This window comes from Acyrthosiphon pisum, chromosome A1 (assembly GCF_005508785.2).
Source record: "Acyrthosiphon pisum isolate AL4f chromosome A1, pea_aphid_22Mar2018_4r6ur, whole genome shotgun sequence".
NCBI classification, from domain to species: domain Eukaryota; kingdom Metazoa; phylum Arthropoda; class Insecta; order Hemiptera; family Aphididae; genus Acyrthosiphon; species Acyrthosiphon pisum.
Genome location: NC_042494.1, coordinates 80438844 through 80455723, shown reverse-complemented (window position 1 = coordinate 80455723; position 16880 = coordinate 80438844). Strand labels below are relative to the sequence as shown.

General features: G+C 28.3%; 3 protein-coding genes across 3 annotated transcripts in view; 1 reads left to right on the top strand and 2 right to left on the bottom strand.

Moving 5' to 3' along the window:
* The first annotated feature begins 5510 nt into the window (after window positions 1–5510).
* LOC100162598 (adenosine 3'-phospho 5'-phosphosulfate transporter 1) lies at window positions 5511–8186 on the top strand. The gene is made up of 8 exons (XM_016800973.2): window positions 5511–5695; window positions 6131–6312; window positions 6408–6604; window positions 6688–6912; window positions 6974–7124; window positions 7217–7428; window positions 7494–7619; window positions 7949–8186. The coding sequence occupies exons 1-8, from the start codon at window positions 5655–5657 to the stop codon at window positions 8108–8110; spliced, it is 1296 nt and encodes a 431-aa protein (XP_016656462.1). The 5' UTR covers window positions 5511–5654; the 3' UTR covers window positions 8111–8186.
* On the bottom strand, window positions 7921–9067 carry LOC103307961 (transmembrane protein 80-like). The gene has a single exon (XM_008180508.3). It carries the CDS (start codon window positions 8629–8631, stop codon window positions 8209–8211), a length of 423 nt encoding a protein of 140 aa, XP_008178730.1. The 5' UTR covers window positions 8632–9067; the 3' UTR covers window positions 7921–8208.
* A 125-nt stretch (window positions 9068–9192) lies between these two features.
* LOC100573621 (lysosomal acid phosphatase) overlaps window positions 9193–16880 on the bottom strand; it is a 15377-nt gene continuing 7689 nt past the window's right edge. Inside the window, exons 3-7 of the mRNA XM_029487601.1 lie at window positions 15792–16034; window positions 13846–14025; window positions 13635–13764; window positions 10620–10828; window positions 9193–9458 (exon numbers count right to left, since the gene is read on the bottom strand). Of these exons, the coding sequence (XP_029343461.1) occupies window positions 9306–9458; window positions 10620–10828; window positions 13635–13764; window positions 13846–14025; window positions 15792–16034 (915 nt within the window). The 3' untranslated portion in view covers window positions 9193–9305. The remainder of the gene's footprint in view (window positions 9459–10619; window positions 10829–13634; window positions 13765–13845; window positions 14026–15791; window positions 16035–16880) is intronic.

The following is a 16880-nucleotide window of genomic DNA, read 5'->3' as shown; positions in this document are numbered from 1 at the left end:
GGAGATTTAAATGTATGTTAATTTTATATTTATGCAATTTATGATCTATTTAACATAAAAGTTACTATTTATTGTAGTCAGTATGTAACTTAGCAATTTGTAGTGTTGTAAAAATAATTTTTAAAAGTATTCAAGCTACTCAAATATTTTTCATACTTAATATATACCTACTATTAAACCAAGAAAAGTATTTAAGTATTAAAAACACTACAAAGTGCAAGTGAATCGATACTACCAAAATAAATTATGAACTACTCTTATAATATTATAATGAATTTCAGACTAATGAAATTGGTCAACGTAAAATATGTTCTTTAAAAAAAGGTGCCATTCCATCAATTTTTGAGAGTTTGTTTGAATGTCATTCACAAAATGAAATCTTTAATGATATTGAACCGGTAAAGTATTCTTCAAATAGATAGTAGGTAATTATTATTTTTACTTATATTTTATTAACTAGGTATGTATATATTTTAGTTGATTCCGAATGACAAAGAACACAAACAAACTTGCAAGAGAGAGTTATTATGGAAAGATAATTCACCAAAACAGATATCCAGTATTATTGATGTGGTGAATAGTGTTTTTAGTTATTATATTGCCTATTAGCATTTACAGCCATTCTAACTTATTTGCTATATTTTATTTTATAGAAAGATACATATGTAGATCAGGATAACAATGAAAGTGCAGTACTTAATAATTTTTATGATGTATTTACTACCTATACAAATATTAAGTTACCAGTTGGTTGGTCATCTTTTAGAAGTGGGAAAGCTGTGACATTTTATTCAGTACAACATACAAATAATAATATTCAAAAACTTATAAGTGTCATTGATAAACAAATAACAATCACTTCAGAACTTGAAATTGGATTTTATGTTTTGAACAATTATGAAATAAAATATGATGACATTGGTCTTGACACAAAATTAACATTTCCACTTATCATAAAAGATTTTGAAAAGTTAATTGAAAACTTTAATAAAAAAGTTATATGCTATGGTGGTCCCAATGCATCAAATTTTCCTGGTAATGGTACCTACTTATCAAATGTATTTTGTAATTCATTAGGAAATTTAAAAAAAATCTATTCTATTTTTTGCCTCAGGTATAAGAGTTAAAACTGCATCATTAGGTTTCAACAATTTATGGCGTCATATAGAATGTGCAATAATAATTAAATCTGGAAAAAGGTGTAAATTTTGTGAACGTTTATTTTCATCATTTAGAGGATATAAAAAAAGAACTTTGGAAGCAAAAAAGAAAAAAATAGGACCCTTTCTAACTCCTAATAGTAGAGAAAAATATTTGAATATCTTAAAAGTAAAAAAGAAACTACTGAAATCAAATTCAAGGTAATTATAAGATTGTTTATTACTCTCATCAGGTCATTATGGAATTTTGAATGCATCTATAAAGAATAAATAAATGCCTGATACACATAATAAACTAAATATATGTATATATAAATAAATAATTTATTGTATGTCAATATTTTATGAGTACCTATAAGTTATACCTTATAAAATTGTTTAGATTGCAGACAAGTATAAACAAATTAAATACTCAATTGAACAATATTCACAAAAGAACTAGAGAAATGAGTGACTCAGCTGTTAGCAATGTTCTGAACAAGTTAAGTGAATCTCAAAAAACGATTATTAATGAAATAATTACTACAAGTAAGGTAGATAATCCCAAAAGTAGAAGGTATACAGAAGATTGGATTTTATTATGTGTTTTATTGAAAATCCGGTAAGAACTAAAATATATTATTATACCTACTTTTACTAATTATAAATATAATAAAATGTGACTTATATAATATATTCTTAGATCTCCATCTACCTACACCTTTTTGAGAGAGCAAGATATATTGCCATTACCGTGTACACGAACAGTTAGGAAATATCTTTCTCTTATAAAAACAAAATGTGGTTTTGATGAGAAATTTTTTCAACTCCTAAAAAAGAAGTTAGCAATGTTAAGTCCACAACAGCGACATGGAATGCTTATCTACGATGAAATTATATTACGAGAGAGTATTGACGTAGATTCTAAATCGTTAACCTATATTGGATTAGAAGATTTTGGGGAAGATATGGAAAGCACTGGATTAAAAGCAAACCATGGCCTCGTCTTTATGTTTCAAAGTTTATGTACTAATTTTTCCCAACCGATAGCTGTATTTGCTTCCAGAGGACCCGTGAAAGGTTTATTTGTTTGTTCCAATCAAAGACTAAGATATACTCTGTCAGATATCTTATTCAGTGGTTTACTGTGTGTTTTCTTATTGTTGTATGTTAATAATTGATTGGTACATGTTTAGTTTGATTTAATTTGTGGTGATAATTAATTAATGTTTTACTTGTTTTTCTTATATTTAGTAGTGCTTATAATATTTGTCTTAGTTTATTAATGATAGGTTTGTGTGTTTAGCCTATATTTTAATAATTTACAGTTTTTATTGCCAATAGCTAAACAAACAAAAAAATGTTCTATTCTTCTAAGTTCTATTTATGTGGCTGTGTTGTGTATGCATTTATGTGAGTTTTTAAAAACATTTTTTTCAAATATTGTTTTTTTAATTAATCTTATTATTCTTTAGGTATGGTTCTTGCTCAGTTGGTAATAAAGGCTATTTCTATCCTTGAAAACTCTGGAGCAAAAATTGATGGTATTGTTTCTGATGGTGCCTCAACAAATAGGAAATTATGGGTAGAATTAGGAATATCTGGTTCAATGGACTGTGTGCAAAATTCTATTATTCATCCTTTAGATGATTCCAGACAAATATTCATGTTTTCGGATGCACCACATTTGATAAAGAATGTGAGAAACCGATTACTTAACAAAAAATCATTGAGAGTGAGTTGTTTTTAAAATTTTAAAAAGATTTGAATAGCAATACATAATTTTTTTTTTTTAATAGATTTCTCCTCAAAAACCGTTTGTAAGGTGGAGTCATTTTATTGATGTATTTGAAAATGATAATAAAAGAAGTTCTATGGCTCCAACTAAAATTTGTCCTAAAATCACAAAAAGACATTTATTTGTAGATAACTTTTCAAAAATGAGTGTTAAATTAGCCACCCAAGTAATAACTAATAGTGACAGAAATATTTATGTAATTCAAATTTGAATATGTTTAGTATTTATTTTTTAATTCATTTTAGGTTTTAAGCGATTCAATGGCCAAAGGCATTGAGTTTTATAGAGATCATGAGAAGGTTGAGTCATTAAAAAACAGCAATGAAACACAGAAATTTGTAGATATTTTTAACAGAACATTTGACGCACTGAATCGCAAGTATCCAGCTGAGGGAATACGAAATAACAGCCATGATTTTGATGTTTGATTTAAATAAGATTGAATATAAGTATGTAAAATATTTATAATGATTATTATTTTAGGTTTTAGAAGAGACTTATGCTTGGCTCAATTCTTGGGAAAATTGTGTGAAGAATAAGCTAATATCAGAAGATGAATATCTCACAAAAAATACGTCTGATGGCTTGAGGGTTACTATAAAATCTACCATAGAATTATCTAAATATTTGTTGAAAGATTGTGGTTATAGTTATGTGTTGTCATCTAAAATGAATCAAGATCGATTGGAAGTAAGTGAACTTAAAATTAATTTAAACGTTCTAGTATAATTATTTGTATAGTACCTATTTTATAATATAAAATTAATTTACTTGTATAGCAATTTTTTGGAATGTCGCGGCAAGCCACTGGTCCAAACGATCATCCTACGACCCCAACATTCTTACAAATATATAAAATGTTATCTATTTATTCAATATTAAAGCCTCCAAAAACAGGCAATTGCAAAGTTCTTGAAAAAAATACACCAAAAATAACAATAAATGAATTAAAAAGTATATTTGTCAATGATGACAAATTAGTTGAAGGGGATAAACTTTTAAAACTACAAGAAAAGTTGGATATAATTGTAAAAGAAGGTAAATGGGAAACAGAAGACATTTTTGAAAGCGATATTCATAACTATTGCACTCCTAACAAATCAGAAGTTACAGATTGTGTAATTTATTATATTAGTGGTTTTGTGTGTCGGCATATATTAAAACATACAGATTGTCATGTATGTATAAATGCAATTAAAGGTAATTTATATTCTACCCAAAAAGGTATAAATTTTTAATTAAATTATAACATAAGTTTATATTTTTAGGAAAAGTTTACTCAAGTAAATCTGAAGCAGCTTTTACTAATTTGAAATCAAGAGGAAAACTGATCCACCCAAATGAACATTTTCATAATATTATAACAGCAATAGAAAATTCTTTCTCTAAGTATTGTAGTATGCCTAGTGTATTTCAGGATACAATTGATGATTTTTTAGAAAATAATAACAATTTACTAACATTTCCATGTGATGAACATAAGACTGAAATACTCATGTTCATCGTCAGGTATTACATAACAACAAGGATGAGACAGTTTTCAAACATGGAAAATAAAAATCAAAACAAAATTAATTTGAAGAAGAAAAAATCTGCCAAATTAGTCATTACTTGAGTACCTTATACATATTATATCTTTAATTCTTGTTTTTATAAATTTAATTTATTGTTGTTATTTTTTATGCATACCTATACAAATATCTGCACAGTATTTGAATTTCAAAGTAAGTATAGGTACCTTTGGGTATGAACTTCAGAATAAAATATTAAATATTCACAACAATTATTGTTGTTGGAATCAAGTATTAACAGGTATGTCTTACTATAGTTTTTAGTTATTACATCAATAAATTAAAACACTAAGATACAAGTATGTAAAAATAATATAATGTATTAACTCTAATATTCTGTGCTGCTTGTAAGATGAAAGTTTTATTGAAATTTGCTCTCAATCTCATAAACTACTTGTCAATTAAGGTACCTTATATTGTATATAGGTAATTCAACTATACAAGTAAATTTTAGATCTTAATTCTTAACTCAATATTATAATATACATTTTTTTTTTATATAGGTACCTAGTAGGCATCATGAATAATAATTAAAATTTAATAATTTAACAATTAAATTATTATTATGTAATGCACTTACGTACCTAGATGGCGTTAAGATCGACGTTGTACCAACTAGCGTTGTACATTGGTTCCATTGATAACGCCGTCGTTTCCAGTCCTGTATATCTTAGTCCGTGTTCAATACGCAACCTGTATATCTTAAATCGTGATTATTATCAATGCCGCCCTGATTACACATTGTCCTTATCAATATATTATAGCATAGACACCATAGCATTGTCACAGAATATTTTGTGCTAATATCATAGAACAATAATAATATCTGTAATATTGTAAATTGTAATATAATATAATTAATAATTAATTAGTTAATATATAATAATAGCATCGATTAAACATTCAAATTACAGAATGTCTCATTCTTTTCGATTTTAAAAAATTTACTTGACATTTGTTTAAATAAAAACTTGATTTGATATTTACCTAATTTATTATTGTAAAACTTTTTTCAATTCTCTTTATACACACAATTTAAAATGTTTAAAAATTCAATAATGTTGACAGTTAAAATCGTTAATTGTTGTATGAAGAAAATTGATAATTCACCAATAAGTACATTTTTTTGTTTTCTCCAATAAAAATATGACATATGCAATGGCATTTCTTTCATGTTTAAAATTATGGTACGTATTTGATGAAAAGATAGTTGTGTATTTATATTAATTAGCTTAACTAAGTGTGTACTGCACTGAAAACCAAGTATTTACCTAGATAAAAGTTACTAATTTTTTTGTTTTTATTAAATTTTTTTTTTGTTTGACTGTCTAAAAAATTAGATTTTGTCTTAACCTATGATGGATATTGTAAAAAGTTATTTATGTAAAATATTCTATAGTTAATAAAATTAAAATAAAACCTAAACTTAACTATTTATTTTAATTTTTGATAATTTGTATATCAATACAATTTATTAATCTATGTTTAAAAGCTTACTTTCTTGTAACTATTAATATTATATATATTTGAATAAAATAAGTTATGTGGTATGTTTTAATGGTTAGAGTTAATTTAAATTTACGACCTATATATTAATTTTATAAATTATATATTATTTTTAGGTTTTCCATTTTGGTATCTATTATTGCAATAATTGTTTTACAAAATGTATTACCAGCATTATCAAATTATAATCAAAACATATCTTCTTTAAGTACTTTTATTAACAATAGTCTTGGATATTGCTTAATATTAATCCCTGGATATTGGCTTTACAAATTTTCAAAAAAACAAGATTTGGGAGGTAAAGTATTAAATCGATTGTTAAAATTAATTTCATGCTCTAATTATTTAAAGAATTTAAGTTAAAATTGTAATTACTCTTTTAATTCAAAACAGATAACCGCTTAACAAGTAAATTGTTAAAAACATTGTTTGGAGATAAGCATGACTTAGAAACAGAACAACCTTTATCGCCCAGTTACAATGGACCAGCTAATTTTAGAAAAGATGTAATAACCTTTGTATACTGTTTTGGAGGCTTGCAAGTATCTTATTTAATTTGGGGTGTAATTCAAGAAAAAATGATGTCTGAGGTAATTGAAGCATTATTAATAATAATTTAAGGTAATCATAATTGATTAAATTTTCTTCTATAATTATTTGTTTTTTTGATTAGTCCTATGGTATAACTGAAGCATCAAAATTCCGTGATTCTCAAATGTTGGTGTTTTTGAATAGAGGTTTATCTACGGTTTTATCTGGTGTAGTTTTATTTATGAACGAGGGCATACGATCCAAGAAATCACCACCTTTATATAAATACAGCTATTGTACTGTGTCCAACATTATAAGTTCTTGGTGTCAATATGAGTCACTCAAATATGTCAGTTTTCCTACACAGGTATGCAGAACTTATCTTAAGGATATTTACTATACCATTTTATATTCTAAATATTATCAAGGTATTAGCAAAAACTTGTAAAATTATCCCAGTTATGTTAATGGGAAAATTAATGTCTGGTAAAAAGTATGAATACTACGAGTATGTCACAGCAATAGGAATTTGGATTGGTATGGCTATTTTTCAATTTTTTACAGAAAACAAACATTCTGGTAAATACTGTAATCGTTTTTGATTTTTAATTGGGATTACCTTATTCATATGAACATTTTGAATGTATAATCCATAATTTTTTTTTCTTTAGACATCACAACTTGTGCAGCCGGAGTTATCTTGCTTGTAGGATACTTAGCAACAGACAGCTTCACATCAACATGGCAAGGGAAAATGTTCACACAATACCAAGTTACTTCTATGCAAATGGTGTTTGCTAATTCATTATTATCATCACTTCTTACAACTATACCACTGTATCAAGTGGGCTCATTCAAAAAAACATATGAATTTATTAAAGAGGTGTTTTATTGACATTGATTTTAATTATTGTATGCACAAAAAAAGTAACACATTTTCTATTTTAGTATCCAGCATTTTTAACTGATTGTATAGTTTTGTCTGTAAGCTCTGCATGTGGGCAACTATTCATATATAAAACTATTTCTAAGTTTGGACCAATCGTGTTGACTATAATAATGACCATAAGACAAGTAAATTGAACAACTATTTAATAATATTAAAGTATATTTTACCAAACCTAATTTTATAAAATATTATTCGTTGTTTTTTTATTTTTAAAATATAATTTGTTAGGTATAACAATACAAAATTTAATTAAACTTCAAATTAAAAATAAACTATAGCTGTTGTAAATTTTATTAAATTTATGTACATATAATTAATATTTTTCAAATATCAATCACATATTTGTACTTGTAATGACTATATTTTATATTTTGTTTTGGTAATTTTACCAACTATTTTTATGCTATAAATGAACTAAACAATCAATATAAAAATATTTTGTATTATTTTTCAGGGTCTATCAATAGTAATTTCCTGCATAAGATACCATCACCCTATTGGTATAATGGCTGCACTCGGAATCGTTTTTGTTTTCATTTCAGTATTTGTACGTTGCTATTGTCATTTCCGTATTAAATCAAAAAAAGTTCCTAATCATACAACATTTAAAGTATAAATTAAGGTAATAACTAGTTGATGATTTTTTATAAAAAATATCTTGTGTTTATGTACAAATAAAAAGTAACAAATAATTATTGTTTTTAAATTACAATTTCATGTTGTTGAATCACTGCTTTTGAATGTCAGTAATGATACAATGCCAAAGAACACTTGAGTTGCTTGAAGCATAAGTTGTATGCATCCTAGAATATTTTCCAGCCGGAAAGTTCTTTGTTGCCACAACAAAAAATACAGTACTCCTATGGCTGATGGCACAGTTAGGATGAGTGACAAGACGACACATATTGCCTTGTCGGCCGCATTTTCCCGGCGTGATAGAAACGTGCGGAACACTTCAATGAGACAAAGAAACACAAATACTGTCATATTAGTCCCAAGTTCATTTAGAGAAACTGACTTTTTTTGAGCATCATCTATTGATTTGGCACATATAAGTGAGAACTCAAACATAGAAAACATGCCAAAGTAATAGGAATTAAGGTACATTAACACTTCGAACATCAGAGGGGCTTCCATTTTGCATTACAAAATTATTTTTACATTAACAAGAAACGTTTGTTATGTCACGCAGTCTGCAGAGTTACTAACTTACTACGCTCGAATACTGTATTGCTATCTGGCTATTTTCGTCCACATGGACTGACCCTGGTAATCAATAAACTACAATGTTGCCTGGGTTGTATCTCAAAATGTTACAATTCAAAACAAGGGAATTATTTTTTAACTTCATATACATTTTTTCGTTTCTTAACCCTAAATATAATGCTCGTTTTCGTGTATTTTCGAATGAAGTGTTTAAAGTATCACGAATATAAATAATTAAGACGAAAGGATTCTCACGTTCGATATTTATTACGGTTTATTCATTTATTGCTGCGCATCGAATTTTGAGTACCCCTGAACCTTCGTTGCGTAGGTATATAATACAGGGCGTTGAAAATCCATTTTTAATATTGCGTGATTTTTAACTTTTTTTTTTAAATAAAATAAACTAATAATTTATTATATATTTTAATTTTAAAAAAATAGTAGGTAAACCTTTAGCCATGGGTAATATAAACTAGGTGAAATTGTGTAAAATATTAAAATTATCGTTTTTATTTAGAATAAAATATTTAAAATAATTAAAGAATATTTATAACAAATCTAATAAAATAGATACGGAGAACAATAAAAATAAAAAAATATGATTAGCTTTCTAATTTTTGACACTCTTCTGTCCATTCTTCGGAAAAATTATTTTCCAAAAGATTTTTAAAGTCCTTAAATGTACATGGGTTACCGCAAATAGGTATTGAGACTTCTTTTCCTTCTTCATTGTCCCAACGGTCGTAAAAGAACATCTATAATAGAGTTTAAATTAATGGTAAGTACTTATGCCTACACATTCAGTTGCAGTTATGTACGCTGTTATCAGTGGCGTATTTAGGATTTTGCTACCATGGGTACACATTTTTTTTTAATGTCCTTCCCCCCACTAGTTTTTTTATAGTGGCAATTTTTCTCACCCATAAAAAAATTTACAACACGACATGTGTCATGTGATATAATGGTAATAGTATCATTTATGGTATCCTAAGTAGCAAAGAATAACAAAATAATCAAAACAAGTTGTAAAATGTATCAATTCATTTTTTTCTATTTTTATTAAAACAGTGAACATATTAAAAATTAATATTTCATGAAAAAGACATCGATAAGGGCTGCATTATGAAATGTGGCCTTATTGCCTTTAAATCATGGTTAAAATCTATATAAATTTTTATAGAAAATGATCAAATTGTCCAATAATAATAATTTATAATTTAAAAAAATATCACGTATCTACAAATTTATTATTATACATTTATAAAATTATTATTAATAAATACTATTTCTGGCAAGTTTAATTTTTTTAAAAGTTCAATATCAAACTTACAAGATATTTTCAAATTCAAATTGTTGTACTTATATTTAGCTAAAGATAACTTGCAAAATTACTGTAGTCTATAATAGCTATTAAATGTTAAAAACGCTCTCCTGTATAATCTAGGTAGGCACCTACATGTTAGATAAACGGCCCTCTTGGCCTCTTGTAGTTTGTACTGACAGTACGATGTTACTAACATCATATCCCTCAACTCCCGAGACATAGTATCTATACCCGTGGTTTAGGCACAGAACCATAAATTTAGGTATTCTATGACAAACCAATAATATGAGCGCATACTCGTATTATTAGATGTAGAGATCGATTGCACAGGATAACTCTGTTTATATTAAGATATTAGTTTAACGTTTTGTTGACATTGATTTACTTGACTGCCTAAATCATTGTATTATCATTGGTATATCTGTTTCCGAAAAAAGTTCCCACAAAAATGTGCTCCCCAAAAAAGTGGTGCCCGGTGCAATTGCCTCCCTAAATATGCCACTGGTTGTAATATTATAAAATGTTGCTACTAATTACTAATATATAGTCTAGTACGACATATGTGAATTATAATTTATAATAGGTATCATACTTTAATAGTGTGTTCATTTATTTCATCGTGATGATACAAATGGAAATGCAACGAAGCACCAAAATCGGGCAAATTAATAGTATTGCCTAGAAAGCTCATTGCCATTTTTACACTAATATCGTGTCCTGAATAAAGATGCATTTTTCTTGTTCTATTATAATTATTTGAACGCGATTCCATGTTCAAACCAATTTCATTTAGCAGAGGCCCTTCAACATAATAAACAAATTTACAAATTATTATTTCGAACCTAAAAATTCGTTATACCTACGTGTATTGTTAAAAAAAATTATATTGGAAAGATTCCAATTTTCAAATTATGCTTTTTAGGAAACCATGACGACATTTTAAGAAACTGCAGATCACGACAGACGGCAGTTACATATTTTTAAATGTATTATTCTTCTCTATATATTACATATATAGATACAAAGATAATTTACCCTTTTAAGATAAATTTGTGGTGGGGAATTGGGGGTTAGTTAGCTAGGGTATTAGTTATTACAAACAGAATTATTATAAACGAACATTTATAAAATTGTTTTTACATTTAATAACTGTATAAAATAAAACAAATTTGTAGCATAGGTATGGTCATTGATTTTATAATACATAGTATATTGTAAAATCAATGGTACGGCTGACCATATACAGGCGCGGCTCCAGTGTCATGGTTAGGGGGGGGGGGGGAAGTCATAATTTTCAGACAATTTCGATGGTTTTTTTTTTTGTAATTTTGTTTTTAACAGTATAAAATTGTTTAAAAATAAAGCTGGGGGGCGGCCCCTAGGAACCCCCTGGAGCCACCATTGACCATATACCACTATACCGCATCTATTTTAAGTAAACATAGGCTATGAAAATCGAGCCTCACGATGATCATTGCGCAGCGCAATTTACTTATTTAACAGTCGCGTACTCACGTGAAATCTCGTACAAACGCTTGTGTATGCAGTAACGTATACAAGGGCCAATGGGTGACGTGGGGGGGGGGGTCAGATCCCTCCCATTGGCTTTGAAGTGATAATCTTCCATATTGTGTTCGATACTTTGTAGTGAATTTTGAATCAATTCAAATTATTTTCATTGTTCCTTATTGTTATAAATATTTTTCTACCTACGTAAAAAGTTTTGAGGAGTTGGAGGATTTTCCAATTTTCCCCTCCCATTTAGCTATGTCAGTACCGTAGCCAGAAAAAAATGTTGGGGGGGGGGGCACTTAATTTTTTTTCTCTAGCCTTTGAAATGATAGAATACCTATCTAATTATGACCCCTTTGTTCATAAAGTGTATCTACTACTCGTTTTATGACTATATTATATTTATGTTAACAAGTATGGTACCTACATTGGCTACATTTTAATACAAAAATGTATTAATATTATTATAAACCATAGGTTAATGTATTCATCAATATTATTATCATTATATCAAAATGTATTGTAAACAAAACATTCCATTTTTGGTTCGAATATTATTAAAATTAACAAACAAAAACACAAGACTATATTAGGACTGTTGAAAGCTGGTAGTTGTTTCGTGCAATTAGATCAATAAGCGGAAAAGAATATACTTCCTGAAATCCAATTTTAATTTCGAAAAAAACAAGAAATTTGTGTGTTTTGTTGGAAACGATTTTTTTTTTTTTAGTAATTCAAAAGTAAAAGTGAATTTTGAAAAAAACAGAAAATTACTATAATACTTTAATACTAATTAAACAATACTACAGATCATAGATCAATTTCCTACATAATCTAGAAAAGAGATTAAGGAATTCAAATATATGTTTTCAAAATTAAAATAGCCAAAAGGGCTTTTGGTACTGGGTGAATTTGTCTTTCACTTTTTGGGAGTTTTGTAGCACATGTAAGTTGAACATTTTTTTATCACAAAAAATAGTGACGTGACTGCGCGTATGTACTTTACTGGGGTTCAAGAATCTTAGCCGCCGTTTATCTTAAAATACATAAAGCGTTCGGGGAACTCACACTAATAATCAGTCACTTAACACATAGATATAGTACTAACGATGGATGTACAATATTTCCTAAATCCAACCCCGTCAAAATGGTTCACTTCGACAGCCTTAACTTTTAATTTTTATCAAACATATAATATAATATATTAAAACAAGCTAAAAAAAATTTCGGAGGGGGGGCACGTGCCCCCGGTGCCACCCTCTGGCTACGGCATTGAGCTATGTCATTTTCTTTTTTTGATCCCCCCTTTCAGAAACCATGTCTACGCCACTGTATGTCTGTATGTGTGTAATTTATATATACAAGTACTGAAGTACAAAATCAGAGGCTACGTTTGACGGTGCTTATATATTTTGCCGTCATCGGAACATTGTCCTCGGCTGAAATACCAGAGTTTGTTTACACAATAATTATTTCGTGCATTTCTTATCGGTTTATCGCTATTTTTGGTAATAATTAATAAACACGAAATAATATACAATATAATAATTTAATATTAATAAATGATAATTCATTCTTTGTAAAGAAGAATTTTTTCTCAAATAAAATCATAAATATATTAAAAATTATTATTGAAATACGTGATATGGGCGAGCGGCGAGCCAAGAAGTATACTTTTTGAGTATTATTTACTTCAATGTTTTAGGCTAGGCGCTGCCTCACTTGCCTCACCCTTAAAAGGCCAAAACCGCCACTGCTACTAAAGTATTAAATAGACAATAACAACTTTACTCTGCAGAACACAACAATTTAATTTTTAGTATATTCTAATTTTAACGGTCTTAAGACTTAATATAAGTAAGAAGACAATAATAATAAAACTTAAGGGTATTTTAAGATGTTGTATACATTGTACTTATACATTTTTATTAATTCATCACTATATACCTAGATAAATACAATTTTAATCTTAATCATTTGTAGCTATAAGTACTTTGTACTTAACTTTGTTCCTTTATCGGGATGTATATTTATGAGTTAATTATGGTTTAAATTTGAAATATATTAGATTGTTGCAATAAAACATTGTGCTTACCTATAACAATTTTTTGAAATCCATAATTTTCAAAAAACCTTTTTGAACTTTGTTCATTTATAACAATTGGTTTTATTGTTTCAATGTGGTAAGGCTCAATCCATTCCAGTTGTGGTAAACCATCAGCTAACTTTAGGAATCACACAATAATAAAATATAAAATTAGTCTATTTACCTATTTAATAATCAAATGTATGTCTTATATGCATACCCGACATAACAATAGGTCATATAGTTTCATTATATTCTTATGAGTGATCGGTTGTCCGCATTTTTCAGACAAATACGTCATTAATGCTGTTATATTTTTGTCGGTAAGGTTGTCTGATTGATTACGTAACTTGATGACCATAGAATCAAAAGCCGGACATTTCCCCCGCTCATTAAATAACTGCAGAAAATGGTATGAATGAATCATTATAGATTACTGAAATGAGAAGCTTATTATTATACGAACAAGGCTTCGTGTACAAGTTTGATTTATTTATAAACTTTTAATACCTATAATATATACTAATAGTCATTTTGTATTTTTGAATTAATTACTAATTATTATAGTTTACTAATTTACGGTTATTTTTATTATAAGAAAGAGGAGGGTTTACAATTTACTAGAATTATAATTTAACAACCATATACCTATTATATATTATATAATAATATATAATATTATCAAGCGTATTATTAATCTCTCACTTTTATATTCAAATATTATTTTTATTATAAAATGTAGGTACTTCAAAATGCAAGTTGCACCTTTGGAGTTCAGGGAATATTGAGCGGGTCAACAAAGACGCTGAACAAATGCGTCAAACAAATTTATTTTCTCTCAGATCCACGTGCAACATAGATCAAACGCATTCAGGTAAAATTATTTTTTATGATTTTTGAGTACCTAATCTTAGAGTAAAATCACTTAAGTATTACAAAAATTATAGAAGATAATATTTTTGAGAGTGTAAAATATAAGTTATAGATTTTATTGTTGTTTGACTTTATATTCGATTTTATAAAAATGTATTTATTTTTTATACGTTATATACAATCTATTCCTTTAGGAACAATAAGAATATGAGATAGAAGAAAAAAATATATATATACATGAAAAACTTGATGGGAGGAGTCACCCAGTGGTAACACTACCCTTTTACTTGAGATTTTTTTTTTTTTAGTGTATATTGCTATAAGATAGCACAAATGTGAAGATCTCGACACCATTTCCTTTTGAGTCGCCTGGGAGGGTTCCCAGAAATTGTGAAAGTGGCAAGGTTTGAAATGAGGGGGTTAGTATTTGAAGGGAGTTTTGAGTGGAATCGTTTGTAAAAAGTTACTGCTTCTTCGTGGACTGTTTTAATTTTTAGATCGGTGTGTAAAGTTAGGTTAGAGATATAAGGAAAAAAATTTGTGATTTTACGAAGGATGTTGTTTTGGAAGGTTTGAATTTTATTAGTGTTGGATTTTCTGGCATTGCCGCTGAGCTGAAGACAATAGGTCCACATAGGCTTAAACAAGGATTTATAAATTAAGAGTTTAGTATTTAATGGAATGTGTTTGTTTTTGGAAATTAGAGTTTTGAGGATGCGGAGTCTGTATTTAAGGCAAGCCTTTTAATTTTAATGTGATGTGACCGACCATGTGAGTCAACGGTAAATTGTCAGACCTATAAGTATTTAGCCAATTAAATTTCATAAAAATAAAAAATAAATAAATCGATATGTCGTACTCTCGAAAATATTATTTTCCATAACTTTTGTAACAGGAGATTTTACTCCAAGATAATTAAAAAATATAAAAAAAATGATTTTGCGCGAATGCGTCTTGTCTATGATGCACGTGGGCAAGAGAGAAAATAAAAAAAATCTGACATTCACATAAGAATTACATGGATTGAATAAGACAAGTCCCAAAGATGATAACTGGTCAATAATTAGTCTTAAGGTTTTTTAATGTCAATACTTCATTTTACAAGTATAATTAACACAGTATAAAAGTACATATACTCTGAAAAAATACTTATACTCATGGTTTATCAAAAATATAAGTTTATACCTACCATTTCATTTTTATATACACCTGTGCCCTACTGTCATTTCATATATTAGTTTTTAAGTGTAAAATATATTCAAATAGTATTTATAGTAGATACATATTACATACTGTTCCGTGATCTGGCGAATCGCCGTAAATAGGAATAGGTTGCCACACAGTTTCTGAGTCCGACCATTTTTGATAACCTTTTGGCGGATACATACCAGCTAAAACCAATGCTGCTGACATGAACGTCCTACTTGTGTTGGTAGTTTTGACTAAAATCTCACTGTCCAAATATAAATCACTTAAGAAACCATTGTATAAGCGTCGAAATATTTGTCCTTTTTTGTACATATTTTGCTTTCCTTTCTGTTGATTAACACTGGTTTAGAAAATAATACCATTGATTATAAATAATAGTATTTATAATCAATGATAATATCATATACATAGCTTTATAATTTACACTTCAGTAGTTCGTACATCGTATAGATAGGTTCTTGGATGAGACACGATTGAGCATAAAATATCTTTTATGCGATACGATTGAGCCAAATCGTCGGCGTATCAAAGGAAATTGGAATACAAAAGAAAACCTACACAATTAAGCACAAAAAACTCAGCAACGTTGCCATTTTTTATTTTAAACTATATTATACAAAAATATTTATTTAAATAATTATATTAATATAAAATATTACACATCAAAAAAATAACATGATTTTATAGTCAATAATATAGTCACATTCAGGGGCGGATTTACCCATACGCCACCAAGGCACTGGCCTAGGGCGCAATATTTTTGGGGGCGCAATTTTTTAGTTAATTTTTACTTTTTAGTTTTTCATAATTTAATAATTCTATTTACTTAAATTTATATTTTATATTAATTTTCTTTCGTATACAACTTGCATGAAACTGGAGAATGGCTCACGTAGTCACGTCGCAGTAACGTTTTAATTTATAAGCTATAATAACCTTGTCGTTTGAGTTTAATCCTGCGACCAGCGCGCTCCGCCACCGCTAGAGCTTCGACATCGACACTCGACGAGGCAGTTGCCTGCGTTGCCTATGTTAATGCATGGGTGATGGTATACGGGTGTGCGGCGTAAACACGTACAATATTGTGAATGGCGCATGCGCAAAACGCCAGCCAAGGCGGTCAAATATACTGCCTCGAGCCGCCGAGTACGTTACTACATTGTATATAGCCGC

Coding starts and splice junctions, on each gene's coding strand:
- LOC100162598 (XM_016800973.2), top strand. CDS start 5,655: ATGACATATGCAATGGCATTTCTTTCATGTTTAAAATTATG. Junction 7,125..7,216: donor TACAGAAAACAAACATTCTG/GTAAATACTGTA, acceptor TTTTTTCTTTAG/ACATCACAACTTGTGCAGCC. Junction 7,620..7,948: donor TAATAATGACCATAAGACAA/GTAAATTGAACA, acceptor ATTATTTTTCAG/GGTCTATCAATAGTAATTTC.
- LOC103307961 (XM_008180508.3), bottom strand. CDS start 8,631: ATGGAAGCCCCTCTGATGTTCGAAGTGTTAATGTACCTTAATTCCTAT.